This window comes from Microcaecilia unicolor, chromosome 2 (genome assembly GCF_901765095.1).
Source record: "Microcaecilia unicolor chromosome 2, aMicUni1.1, whole genome shotgun sequence".
In the NCBI taxonomy this organism is placed as follows: domain Eukaryota; kingdom Metazoa; phylum Chordata; class Amphibia; order Gymnophiona; family Siphonopidae; genus Microcaecilia; species Microcaecilia unicolor.
Genome location: NC_044032.1, coordinates 455,220,578 through 455,235,180, shown reverse-complemented (window position 1 = coordinate 455,235,180; position 14,603 = coordinate 455,220,578). Strand labels below are relative to the sequence as shown.

The window sequence follows — 14,603 nt, the reverse complement described above, 5'->3', positions numbered from 1 at the left end:
CTCTTTTTGAGGACATGGCCGGGCATCCGGGCAGGTATGCCAGCCTACCTGTTTGTCCAGATATGCGGATGAACAGGCAAGGCTGGTGGGCGGATGGACAGGCAGGCGGACCTCAGGGTGTCCTATCCCCCCTCCCCTCCTTTACCTTATTGTAGTGCCCTGGTGGTCTAGTGACCTCTTTGGGGCAGGAAAGAGCCCCCTCTTTCCTGCCCGGCTGCAGACTGTCTTGCTCCCGGCGCCGCTTCAAAACGGCTGTCAAGAGTTCAAGCGGCAGCCTCAGGAGACTTCCTTAGGGCAAATATGGTAACCCTACGTATGCAGGGCTTTTTTTTCCAAGGCGAACTTGGTGGTCTACATACCAGCAGCTTGGCCAGTGTCCACCAAAAATTAGTCCTTGGTCCCCAGGTATTTATGAAAAAGCACAGGGTCAGCACACTCCAAATGCAGCCAGAGTTCCTCCCTCGAAAGGAGGGTCTTTAGCAATTCCTGCAGGCCTCTGTGTGGGGGGGGAGGGGGGGAGGAGGGGAGAATAGGGAGATGCATTGCAGCCAGCACATAATAGCTTAGCTTTTGCAAAATGCGAGCAACACAGGCTACAGAGGCTGAGCTGTCCTGACAACAAAGGCAGAGGAATGAATTTTAGTTCTAGTTTGGCGATCTGAATATGCCAGCTTTGGGAATCTGAACTTGTCTCATCTTCTGATCTCTTTGCATTTTGTGCAGTACAAAGGAAATGCATTTCTGTTCCTATTTTTCAGGTGTTGTACTGCATGAGTCCAACTTATTGGTGTTTCCAGTTCAGTTTTTGTCTGTACATTTCTATTTCTAATACATGGTCATTTGCTCTGTATTTGGTGAGGCTCTGTCCATATTTTGCATGTACAACCAAGGTGCAAGGTGAGAAATTCTGTGTAGAGCTTTGTAGAAGCATGGCTTGTTCTCTTTTCCCAACAAAAGGTATATGCTAAGGTACAGATGGGCAACCTCAGTCCTCAAGGGCCACAACCCACTCGGGTTTTCAGGATTTCCCCAAATAATTTGCATGAGATCTTTTTGCATGTACTGCCCCCATTGTATGCAAATAGATCTCATACATATGCATGTTTACTAGGAGTGAATATATTGATTAATGATTTTATCGATTTATTGAATTATGTTTTGGGAAACGTTCTGAATAAAAGATTTTTGTAAGTTCAATAGTTGCTTAATATATTAAATGCATACTTATTTGGCAAATCCTAAGAACAGAACTGGGTTGCAGCCCTCAAAGACAGACTGCTCACCCCTGTTCTAAGGACCGGTGTAACATCTGCAATGCTGCCTTTTTCTACACTATGGGCCCTGTTTACTAAGCTGCGTTATAGGCACCTTAGCGTCTTTAATGTGTGTTAACTATGTATGTGCGTTAACTGTGTAGGCACCTACAATATCCCTATAGGCGCCTACATGGTTAACACGCATGCTAATTGTAGGTGCGTTAAAAATGCTAACGTGCCTTAGTAAACAGGGCATTATGACTGGTTACGAGGGCATGGCTATTGTAAGGGTGGGTCCCCTCATGGCCAATGCATCCTTTAAGCACTGCCCTGCCTCCGAGTACTGGCACCATTTTTGCTATGAAAAAAGCACTGTAATTTATAAGTGCTGTTGATTAATCGTCGTTAATGCTTACGGTTAATATGCAGGCCCTAACAGCGATAAACAGTATCCACCCCCTTCTGAAGTCCCTCCTCCCAAGTATATGTCCTTCTACACCATCTCCCAAAGAATCCCCCCCCCTAGAAGAACAACTCTTCCTTGATGAGCACCCCTCCTTACCTTAAGGATGCCCTGGTCGTCTAGGGTAGAGAGATTCCCAGTTACTCTTCCTGTGCTGGCTTTGGGTTCAAAATGCATCATTGCTTTGGCAGGACAACCAATTCCCATCACATACCCCCTTCACAGCAGAGCAGTGCTCACCATGAGGTGCAAAGCTATAGTGTAAATCACAGAGCCAACACACCAAGCATATATCTGTTTTCATTGATCCTCCATCTGTTTCACTTTAAACAATGCTGAAAAACCATTTTCAACTTCTACGCTAAAAGGATGCTATAAGTTTTTGTCAACACTTTAACAATAGTACAAATGTAGACACTTACATTAAGCCCGTGATAGAAGGAACCACTCAGAAACTGACTTTTTCCTTTAGAAAACTGACTTTTTCAGGAGGCGTAAATCAATAATTTTCTTTCTTTTTTTTATTTATGTATCAATACATCAAGCAAATATCATTCCATAACTTGATATATATTAGAAACACAACATAGCAACATTAACCTCAATTAAGGAAAATTACCAATATTTAGTCCACAATTATAGAGGGGTCAAATCAGGTATCTGAACAAATATAGAAAAATTCAACACAAGGGTAGTGGCATGAACTAAGCAGAAACCTGTAGCCAGAAATGCTTCGCTAAAACAGAGCATCAGAACCCACTAACATATTAACCCCTTCCCTAGCCACAACAATTCAATCTGTTGTCTAGGCTCAAAGACAAGAAAATTCTTAGACCTGATATACAACACAACATTTAGCAGGAAATTTCAAAACAAATGTGGCACCTAATGCAAGAACCCTTGGCCTAAGGGCCTAAAATTCTTTTCTACACTTCTGTGTCACCTGAGACAAGTTAGGAAATATACAAATATTTGAGCCCAGAAACTGCTCATTAAGATGTCGGAAACACATCTGCAAATCCAGAAATTTCAAAGCCAGACAACCCAATTTCCCACTTCCCCCGCTGGTGGGATACACAGTCATGTCTGACAGCTTAAAGTAAAAAAAGAGCCTGAAATCAGCAAATCACTGCCAGCTATACGTGAATAAAAAGTGCCTGCCTGCATTCATACATGCTCACTTCTTATCTTACATTTAAATAAAAGTGCCAAATGCTTATAGAGTGAAAACTTGAAGATAATTAACAGCATCTCTGTAAAAAAAAAAAAAATGACAACAGCAAAATATCCTGTGACTTGTTCTTAGTGTGAAGGAAAGACAATGTGGTTAAAATGCAAAAATAAAGGCAAAGATAACTTTGGCATTAAAACCAAGAGAGTTTTGATGAGTAAGAACCTTGGCAGACAAGAGGGAAAACAGTATTTACAAGTGCTGCTATTTATTTTATCTTCCTTCTTCAGAAACCTTCTCACACAGCCAGCGCAGACACACAGAGTGCACAGCACCTTAACCCAAGGACCATGAAAGGGCTTCACAGCTTCTAGGCCAAAAGCTGGCACAGTAATAGAAAGCTGAATGCAGCATTACAAACCTAAAACTACACAGCAACCCTATATAAAAATAGGTCACATTTCAGGCAGGAATTACTGGCAATATTAGATCATGTGCCAAACTAGTACAGGAAATGACTAACTGTATGCACAAAAACAAAGTTTCTGGTGTGATGGTAACTGGTTCTACCCGCCTGGCAAATGTTTATCCAGGAGCAAAACACAAATTATTTGAAAATGTTATTTGTTCAAAAAGACAATACTTAAGATAAACCTGAGATGAGAATAACCTCAAATCATGTAAACTGCACTAATCTATTTTGGCTTTGTAAATCTAAAAGCTCTTTCTTTCAATCTTATTCTCAGGTTCTTCATCCAAACATTTCATTATTCAAATTTTAGATTTTTGGAGGAGGGATGAAAAGTGAACATTTATTATTATGGACACAACTCATCTGGGGCCCTGTTTACTAAGTCGTGCAAACCTTTTAGCACACACTAAAAATCAGCGCGCTCTAACGCTAGAGACACCCATAGGAATATAATGGTCATCTCTAAAGTTAGCATGCCTACAGCATGGCTTAGAAAACAGGGCCCTTATTTATTGTTTAAAATATATATTTTTTAATTAACAGCAAGAACAATAACAATAAAGATTCCACCAAAAGGCATAAGGCATTTTCCAGCATAATCCAAAGGACACGGCTCATTTTTATAAACGTCTTTCCAGAAGGTCATCCAGGATACCGATAAGGATCAATATAGTAATGCCATAATTAACTTAAGATTCATAATTCAAAACTCTGCTGCGCGTCTTATATTCCGCCAGAGTCGCTATACTCACGTTAGCCCTCTCCTCAAGTCACTTCACTGGCTCCCTATCCGCTTCCGCATACGGTTCAAACTTCTCCTTTTGACCTACAAGTGCATCCACTCCGCAGCTCCTCAGTACCTTTCCGCTCTCATCTCTCCCTACACTCCTCCCCGTGAACTCCGTTCACTGGGTAAATGTCTCCTGTCGTCCCCCTTCTCCCCCACTGCTAACTCCCGGCTCCGTTCCTTCTATCTCGCTGCTCCCTATGCCTGGAATAGACTCCCTGAGCCAGTACGTCAGGCTCAATCTCTGGCTGTCTTCAAGTCTAGGCTTAAAGCCCACCTCTTTGCTACTGCTTTTGACTCCTAACCATGACTCTCTTACTCAACACCCTCACTTATCACTCCTACCACTGCAATTTCCCCACCCCTAGCTGTCTGTTCGTCTGTCCAATTTAGATTGTAAGCTCTGCTGAGCAGGGACTGGCTTTTCATGTTAATTTGTACAGCGCTGCGCTGCGTAAGTCTAGTAGCGCTATAGAAATGTTTAATAGTAGTAGTAGTAAATAGCATTCAGACACTTCACATACTTCAGTTCACCAAGGAATCAAATACAAAAGTTAGAAAAGTTAAAGATTTTGAAGTCCATTCACTAAGGGACCCTTTTACTAAAACCCGCTTAAGCAGTAAAGTTTGACGCGGTTTACAGAATAGCACTTAAGTGCACAACCATTTGCGCCAACGAAAACATGGTGCTAATGCCCACACCTAAGTTTAGGAACCTGAACACATTAATTCTGTAATTGTGTAACTAAAAACCACACCCTGTTCCGTCCCGAAATGCCCATGACTTCCCCTTTCCGTGCCCCCTTTTTTGGAGCCGCAAATAAATTTAAGGTGCGGATCCTGCTTCAAACTTTATGCGTGTACATCCAATTAAATCTAATTAGTGCCAATAATTGCTTGTTAAAATTGCGTGCACAAATCGGAACCGTGCCTACATTTTGCGCACAATTTTTGGCAAGCCTTTATAGAATCAGGGGGTTAATTTGCACTTAACATACAAGAACAGGCTACCATGTTATAGTATTTTATGATAATTTCCGTTTCCATGCGTTGAACTGCATATTGCTACATTTGTTTTCTTTCAGGGCGTGGTAGCATTAGCCAGCTAGTACATTATACTTACCGAACGCTAACCAACTAGCGCACTGTTAACATGGGACCATTTAACACCTCCTAAATAGGTTAAGGTCTCCCGTGTTATTAGCACGTGGTACCCGCAGAATTAACATTAAAGCATGATCTGCAATAAACATAAAGCAGGTTATGTCCCCAAAAGGTGCCACTTTAAATCTGGACTTAACGTATGGTAAAATCCTGCATTACAATGTGTTAAGCCCACATTCTAGTGCATTTTAGTAAAACAGCCTCTAAATTTGATGCCAGAAAGAGGGGCCTTGACTATTCCACACAAAAAAAAAAAAACCAGTAAATAATAAAATATAAAAATTATTATTCAAAGCTGGAGTAGAAGAGGCACAGAAGGCCAAACAGCAGAAAATATGGGTGATGGCTTTGCATGAGAAGCATCTGGGCCCATCCGGCTCTGAAACCCAAGCTATATTAGCTACTTCCTTTCCTGAGATTAGTGTATTCCCAATAGAAAAGGGTAGAGTAGACCAACTCAGAGAAATCTGCTGCACAGTGCCATGCTGAAGACCCCTGTTAGATTCCCCAGGCCTCAGAAGCTTCAATGCCTACTGGCTGGAACTAGGTACACACAAAACCAAGTTCAAGAAGAAGTTGCCGAGTTCCCAACCAGAAGCATCTCTGCAATGACTAGCCTGATAAAGATTTTAAATTATGGGTGGGCCAAACAGTGCTGTCATGCGGACAGTCTTTGGTTCAATTCATGTATCAGGCCTTTTGTACTCCAGAATGATTAGAAGGAGCATTCATAGATCCAGGGAGGAGGAGAAAGGAGGAAGAGTCTGGGATGGTTGGGCATGTTCCAGAGGGAGCATTCACGGCCCCTGGGAAAGATGGGAAAGAGAGATCATGACCATCCTTATAGACAGTATCTGGTGACTGTATTAGCCCACAGTGTTCCCAGGGATATGATGCTTAAGTGACCGGAATTTGATGGTAAAGACCTGCATGGTTAATCCAGTCTGCCCAATAAAGAGGCCAGAGCCACGCCTACCACTCTGTTCAGGTTATACTCCACCATGATCAAATACTGACGTCACAAATAGGACAGTCACACAATCACAGAAGAGTGGTTTTATAATTTTGATTGTGAAAACAAAAAAAAGGGAGTCCACGCACCTTCCACAGGAAATGAGCAGAAAACACACAGCAAGGGTGGAAATGGGACAGTACCAAGTAGCCAATGCAAACCACTAGTAATAGGTGTCCAAAAGTTTATTTGCTATTAGTAAATCTGACCCAATAAAAGGGCCCAACACGGGCCCGTGTTTTGGCTGGAAGCCTTCCTCAGGGGTCAAATCCTTTCACATCGATAACGCCACAGAGTTGTATAGACATGTAGAACAACGTACTCCTGTAGAGATACCACTTTGGAGAGATTGCTCTTGCCAGCATGACAAGCCATCAGTGATAATTTTGATTGTAGCACAGTAAATTCATTGTCAATACTTGATTAAACCAGCAATCCAACAATGCTGCAAATTGGCAACACTTTTTTTTTAATAACTGTTTATTGTTGAACAGTAACAATACAGTCAAGCCAGTATGGTCAAGAATAGATAACATATCGAATTAAAACCGTACAACAAAACAGTGTCAACATCTTAAGAACTTTTTGGATAAGTTCTTCTTATTCCCCACCCCAACTAACATCTCCCAATCTATCCCTCTCCCAATATCCAAGGCAACATGGCTCTGATCCTGCCTAAAATTAGCACAGAAGTGGAACCAAAGCAATAACTCCTCGCAGTACAATCCTCAGACCAACAGAGTCCTCCTCCCCCACAAAACAAACATATTTCAATAATTTAATAACTAGGTGCATGCATGCTCTATGCATTGAGCTCCAAACAGGTTCCCAGATTTGTCAAACTTTTCGCTAAGGCTGAGGCCAATTCCTTCCCATCCTATGGTGTTCCATCACCATCATGGTGTAAACAAAATTACATTTGCAAACAATAAAAGTGGAAGATATGAAGCATCAGGCAATGCCACTACAACTCAATATTTAAATATTACTTAATAAAAGTTTATATTCTAATATGTTGAAATTATCAGAAAGCATCAGTATAAAAAGTCAATAGACAATAGGTCATAGGACTGAATGAAACAGGAGACAAACCCTGGCAAACCATACAGACCTAAAACGTTTTCACACCATCACTTGCTCTTCCATATGTGTGTGCTATATATTGAATGTACTCGTGCCCAAAAAATACACAATATTTCTTTTCAAAGTTGATCTTGCAGCAAAAGTCCAATAAATCATAATGCACCACCACATCATTATGTAAAAGATCTTAAAGCAGCGACTTATCTGAAGCAGTACTGCGGGTCTGTCACACTAAGAAAGTGGTCGCCAATAGTCTTCACCCAGGTGAAGTTGTGTTTATAGGCATTTGTTATGCAACATATTGACAATACCGGAAGTATGAAGGACTGCTGAAATGCCCAAATGTTTGAGTGCTGTTCGCTGTGCATTGGAGTCTGCAGCACAGATGGCACTGGCTGCCATAGATGATATAACATTCACTGTACTGCTTCAGATAAGTTGGCACAATCTAGGGATCTCTGGTTCTGCCCTTGACCAGTTCAAACCCTCTCTCGCAGACTGCTCTTTTCAGACACATCGCCAAGCTTCCTCTATCTCCTACACTGTTAATTGCAGTGTAGAGCAAAACTCCATCCTAGTGCCAACCCTCTTCAATGTCTTCTTGCCTCTCTCCTGCTCCTCATTCAATCACAGGTTGTAGCCCCTATTGCTAAGCTGATGATGTCCAGATTCTCTACTCCTGTCTCCTTGCACTCTCTTCCTGACTGAGAAAAAAAAATCTTGTTTCTCAATATCTACAAATATGAAGCTATTCATCTTTCTGGTCCCTGCTTGCCCAATCCCACCCTTCTCTCACCGAGACCCACCCCATTCCCCTTCATTAAACTATTCACATCTAAGGTGTTCATTTTTTACTCCAAGTTGTCTTTCAAACGTCAAATTCCTGCTTCTTTGGCCTTATACCAAATTTGTTCTGCCAGACCGTTTCCATCACAAAAACTTATCCACAGGCAGATCATTTTTGTAGTATTTTTGTACTTGGACTATTGTAACACCCTCTACTGTGAAGCCCTTACTTTATTGAAGCGTCTTCAACTTGTCCAGTCTTCTGCCACCACTTTATTTCATAATGCCCACCTCATTTCTGAACACTGGTTACCAATGCTACATGGCTCAAGTTTTAAAACACTTGTTTTAAAGGGTATATCTCCCAAAGCTGTTGTCTACCTGGCTAACTCACACACCCCCTACGTTCCATCCAGCTTCTTCCAGTGAATGCTTGTTTATTTCATTTGATATATAACCACATGCCTACAAAGGCTTCTGAGCAGTTTACAGTATTAAAATAAAATTAGAAAGGGTATGACAGGAAACGGAAAAGAGTGGTAGAGAAGTGCAAGGTATCAGGTAGAACCACCATCAAAGGTTTTACTGAACAGGAGAGTTTTGTTTGAACAGAAGGATGGAAAGTTGTTTTTTGACCCAAGGGGGGAAGATTTACACAATTTAAGCCCAAGATAACAAAATGCAGTCTCTCTGGAAATTATGTTAAAGGTCCAAAGGGGCTTCTATCCCTATATCCTCCATCTAGGTTATATCTTGAGATGTCCTAAATCTCAGCTTTCTGCTATGTCAGCCCACACTTCTGAAACTCCCTTCCCCTGGATATTATTATTATTACATTTGTATCCCACATTATCCCACCTTTTTGCAGGCTCAATGTGGCTTACAATTTATCGTGGATACTGGAAATAGAAAAGAATGTACATTTGGTTTTACAGCAAGTTTTGGGTACATGATGGTGAAATACATAATATTGGAAATAGAAAAGAGTATACATTTGTTTTAGCAGAAGTTTTGGTTACATGATGGTGAAATACATGATAGTGTTAAAGCCATAAACATTAGGTGCATGATAGTGTGAAAGCAAAAGACATTAAAGAACATTCCTGGATATCTTAAAGAAAGTAGAGTTACGCGTGTTGTTCTTTATGATATATTTTGTCGAAGAGATAAGTTTTCAGGAGTTTGCGGAAATTGGTCATTTCGTAGACCGATTTCAGGTTACGTGGCAGTGAGTTCCAGAGCTGTGTGCTTGTATAGGAAAAGGTTGATGCATGCATTGATTTGTATTTCAAGCCTTTACATTTGGGAGGATGAAGATTGAGGAATGTGCGGGAGGATTTTTTTTTGCATTTCTGGGTGGTAGTTCTATTAGGTCCGACATGTAGGCTGGGGCGTCACCATGGATGATTTTATGGACCAAGGTACAGAGTTTGAATGTGATGCGTTCTTTGAGTGGGAGCCAGTGTAGAACCATACTTCCCCAAATTCAAGAAGAAAAATTAAAGCCTGGCTTTCCAGCTCACTTATAAACAACTTCTTGCCCACCTCCCTACAGTGATAATAGCCATTTGGCCTTAGCATAATGCTCCCACCACTTCTTCCTGCTATCCTTTTCATTCCCCCTGTCTTCCATCATACAGGCTTTCATTCCTCTTCTACTTTGTTCTATTCTTTCTCCCCGCTTCCCTTAATATGATTTTTCTCAAATATTATTTTCTCTTTCCTTCTGTCTGGTTTCTTCATGTATTCCAATGACGTTCAGCTACTTTTCAATCTTGACCCTCATTCTTCCTTAGCAGATAAAGCACTCTCGGCAAAAATAGATCTGATAGCAGGCTAGTTTTGGGGTTTGGCTGTTGGGGACTGCATAGGTTTGGGGACTATCAATTCATGATAGCTGTGTCTGTAAGAGTTGGTAAATGTGGACTTCTGCTACTTGTCTTTCTGAATTGTACCTGATACTTATAATTAATAATAACAAAAACAAAAAAGATTAATAAAAAAAAAGTCCTGAGGACTATGGGTAACCATTGTACACCAACCTAGATGAATTTCTTCAAAAAAGGCAGTAAATAGATCCTAATAAATACAGAGATCAGAAAGAACAGGCCTATTCTCTCCCTCACACCAGATCACCTTAGCTGTGGTATTCTGCAGATGATGCCTCCTTAACATTTTCTTAGGCAATCCCAGATACAAAAGCTGCAAGTACTACCTGCCTTAAATCATCTCTATGGAACCATTTGTGAAAAAGAGTCAATACCTGGGCCTCCAAAGGTAAGAGGGAATCGATAAGAATTCTTGAACTTTTGATGTACGACTGAAGCTTAAGGATAGCAACCCATAGAATCACCTTCTCCAGAGGCAGATATTCAAGACTCCTCCTTGTCTTCTTACCCTTGTTCAATTTCAGACTATTCAAATTCATCCAATTCTCAACAAAAAAACTCTCCACACAACATGACAGCTTCACAACAATTTCCATCAGAGTTTTCAATTAGTAAAAACAATTGAAAATTATCTGAATAAGATAAATGATAAATGTTATATATTTTGATAGGATTCCCCCCCAAAAAACATACACAAATATATGTTACATAAAAAAAGGGGAGGGAGATGGCGAGTCCTGCAAAAGCCCACAAGGCAGCCCAGGCACCTCAAGTCTCTCCCTTCAACTCCCTTCAAAGAAGCCTTAGTAGTTTGAGAAGTTTGAGAAGAAAGGCCTCAAACCAATTAAAAGCAGGACCTCCCCCCCCCCCCCCCCCCCACTCCACTCCCAACTTTACCAGGTCCTTTAAATCAAAAGCTGCTGAGGTCCAATTGCAGGACCAAACTCTCCAATATGCGACTGTGAGTGATGAGTCTTAGAGCACATGTGTAGCACATGACAGTGAATCAGATTGAGCAAATGTTTATTTGGAAGGAAAGGGGGACGGACATGTGTGGCCAATGGATATAGTAAGATACTCTCTGGGCAGGCAAGGCCTACAAAAAAAAAATCACTTTTCAGAAGACTAGTGCAGCAGTGATGCTATTACAATACCTGCACTGTCATTTAAAAGTGGTAAGATCCAGCTCCATTCCATTTCAATAGAACCAGACAGAGTAAAAGAAAAAAATGAGCGATGTAATGTGCACAGGCTCCCCTGGGTTTCCATGAAAGGCAGGCTCAATGCGGCTTACATGGAGCAATGGAGGGTTAAGGGATAGGAAATGGGAGCTATATGGGCAACAAGGGAAGCCACTTGGATTTACTGTTAATCTGAGCAGGAATAAATCTAATCAGACCTAAGGACACTTATCTAAACAAAGGAATAACCCTTTGCATGCAGGATCTAGAGTTAAAGGAGCATCACATAATGGCAAATATATGTGAGTTCCGCCTCCATACATCATTCCTGGGGAAACCTGCATAAATGTCCAATGCAGAATTTGGTGCAGGGACTAAGAGGAAACAGCAGCTACAGCTATGCAGGCCACAAGGAAGTGGCTGCAGCATCACTATCCAGCACTATGTGTCTGTCAGAGTAAAATGCAGGAAAAAGGTGGTGACAGCTGCACAGGCTGGAAAACAAGACTAGTAACAACCACATCGACTCACACTGGTGAAAGAGAAAACAAGTGAGGCAGCATCAGGAAGGATCTATTGCTCTGTGCACAGCTTGTTGCATGGTCTGTCTGTTAAGACAGTGCCTGATGTCTGATCACTAGGAGATAAACAGTTGCACCTTAATGTTAGGCAGCTGGCCAACGATCATCAGCATGCTCCCCTGAAAAGGGAGGAAATAGGTGTGGCTACAGGGAGGAGCATGATGATTAAGTTTCCAACTGTCTCCTCCCAGCTATCAGACCTCTGGTCTGGTACAATTTTAAGTGGGGAAAAAAGGAGTGTGTGATTTTAGAGAGGATCAAGTGGGGGCTAACTGGGAGTGAGGGTCAAAAGAAACAGAGGGAGATTGAGAGCAAGAGAAGCAGCTAAGGCAGAGCAAAGCAAAGGTTTTGTAGGGAGATGAATAGGGAGATGTGGTAGCCGTGTTAGTCCACTTTTAAAGGTAATCAATTGAAATAAAATAAAACACAGAAAAGAAAATATGGTACCATTTTTATTGGACTAACTTGATACATTTTTAGATTAGCTTTCGTCAGATCAGAAATAAGCAAATTTTGATAAGTAACAGCATATATAAGTGAAACATCAAAGTATTTCGGTGACAGTCTGAAGGGATGAGGGAGGGGTGGGCTAGGTGAGAAACAGAGAGGGCTGAGAGGATGGGGGACAGGGAGATATATGCATGGTGATCAGAGGGTGGCAAAGCAGTGAAATTTCATGGTTTATAATGGGCTAGAAAACCCAGATCTTTGTTAAGTCATGTCTGGTGGGTGACAAAATATTTAATCATTTTGACTTCAAAGGTCTTGCGTTCCTATATTGTTTTAAAGTTTCCTTTTATTATTTAGTAGCTGAGGAAATAGAACAAGGGGATTAAAGCTTTGGGGGGCAGTGTACAGAACAAGCTGGAGGAACTGCTAGTAAGGGCTAGGGGAACAGGCAGAAATCTGGGATGAGGGCTATGAGCTTGGGATACAAATATGGAGAGAGAGAAGAGGGACACCAAGCTGGAGTTGATTCTAGGAGAAAAGGTATCAGCTTATTTTCTTTTCCATGTTTTATTTTGTTTGATTTCTATTGATAACCTTAAGAGTGGACTAACACGGCTACCACACCTCTCTACTTAGGAGGAAAGAGAAACCCTCTGCGTGTGTAGTGGGAAATCAAACTGAAAGGGGGATAAAAATGGAAGGGTAGTGCCTGGAAAAGAAAAGAGGAAAGCCAGGATTTATGAAAGGGTGCAATTCAATACAAAATTTAAACAAAACAAAAAAAAGTTCTGCTTCCTTGAGTCATGTTTTTCTATACTGCATGCTACTTTTTAAGGCAGTTTTTGTATTGTGCAATGTGAGTAAATAAAGTCTGCACAATTGTAAGACATTGAGCACAGAATTCCCCCAGGAGTACATATCTCTTTCAGGGCCCTTCCAAACAATGCCGAGTGTTCCAAAACACAATAAAAGAGACAGACTATTCCCTTTTACAACAGTGTATAATGAGCCACTACTGCCCCACTGAAGGCTCAAACAAAATTTAACTGCCACTTTAACTACACCACCACACTCACAAGAATGACAGTCATTACATAATTTCCTTATCCTGGAACATTATCCTAAAGCAATACTTAGGAAGTACCACAAACTGAAACAAGGTAAGTCCATTTTCCAGGATTCTGCAGGTGACATTGTGAAATTGTTTTACAGACTAGCACTAGCAAACTTCAAACCCCACTCAATTAGTCCACCTGGAGGCATATTTTCAAAGCACTTTGGGAGGCTAAGTTCCATAGGTTTCTATGGAACTTTGGGAGGCTAAGTGCTTTGAAAATGAGCCCGCTGGTCTTGCTAACTTTCAGAATTAAATTGCTGCATTTAATTTTGTACTATTAAAAATGTAACAATATAATATGAAGACAAATTCCTATCACAGGTGATGACAAGTGCCAAAGTGCCCAAAAGAAACAAAGAAAGCTAGGTGATCTGCAGCTGTCAACCAGCAGAAGCACTTTAGCTACCAACCAAACTAATGCAAAGCAATAATAGCTGCCTTGATAATGAGCAATCAAAAAACGGGCTTTGTTCCACACTGTGGTAGCTCTTATTGGACTAACAACATAAGCAGATGCAGTAAATGAAGTTGTTTGACTTGCACTTGATGGAACTACAAAACAAAGACATCGCTGGAGAAGCGCCTCCCAGCTCAAAGATGTGGACGCTGTGACAGTGCAGCTCGGGAGCCTTTGGACCGCGCCGTTCCCACGCTGTACCCCTCCCCTTCCCCCGGCAGGATCCCCTCACCTGAGAGTGGGCCCGATGCACGCCGTGTCCGTGCTCTCGATCTCGCGCAAAATACGCTCGTGCTCCGCCGCCGTCTCCAAGCTCTCCAGCTCCGCCATGTCTCTCGCGCCCCCTACCCTTAGCCCTGTGGGAGCCGCCGCTGCCGCCAACCCAGCCAGGCGTGCGCGTTCACACACGCAACAAACCCGCAGTGGGACGTTACGTAATGTCACCACTTCGTGACGCATCGGTGCTTAAGCATGCCGGGAGATGGAGTTTCCTTTCCTGTTGGAAATCGGCATTAGGAAGCGGACAGTACGGTTTTACGAGCAGCAAGCGAGAGGCAATGCTTCAGCTGTGTGGTCCCATGCGGGCTCTAGGTGACGCTTCAGCATTTCTCTCACCTCCATTAAACTTTCATGCTCCTAAATCTCCGCATCCCCCCACCCCCCCGCCGAACAGTTATGATCATCCCAATACCACCTTTCCTGCCATGCTTTTAAATGTTTAAACAGCAAAAGTA

The 14,603-nt window shown here is 41.9% G+C and overlaps 1 protein-coding gene across 5 annotated transcripts in view; it reads right to left on the bottom strand.

Annotated features, from left to right (window-relative positions):
- EXOC6B (exocyst complex component 6B) overlaps positions 1-14,241 on the bottom strand; it is a 1,013,473-nt gene extending 999,232 nt beyond the window's left edge. For all 5 annotated transcript variants that reach the window (XM_030190960.1, XM_030190961.1, XM_030190962.1 and 2 more), the window contains exon 1: positions 14,102-14,241. In XM_030190960.1, coding sequence (XP_030046820.1) covers positions 14,102-14,199 — 98 coding nt within the window. In that variant the 5' untranslated portion in view covers positions 14,200-14,241. The remainder of the gene's footprint in view (positions 1-14,101) is intronic.
- Between the last annotated feature and the right edge of the window lie 362 nt (positions 14,242-14,603).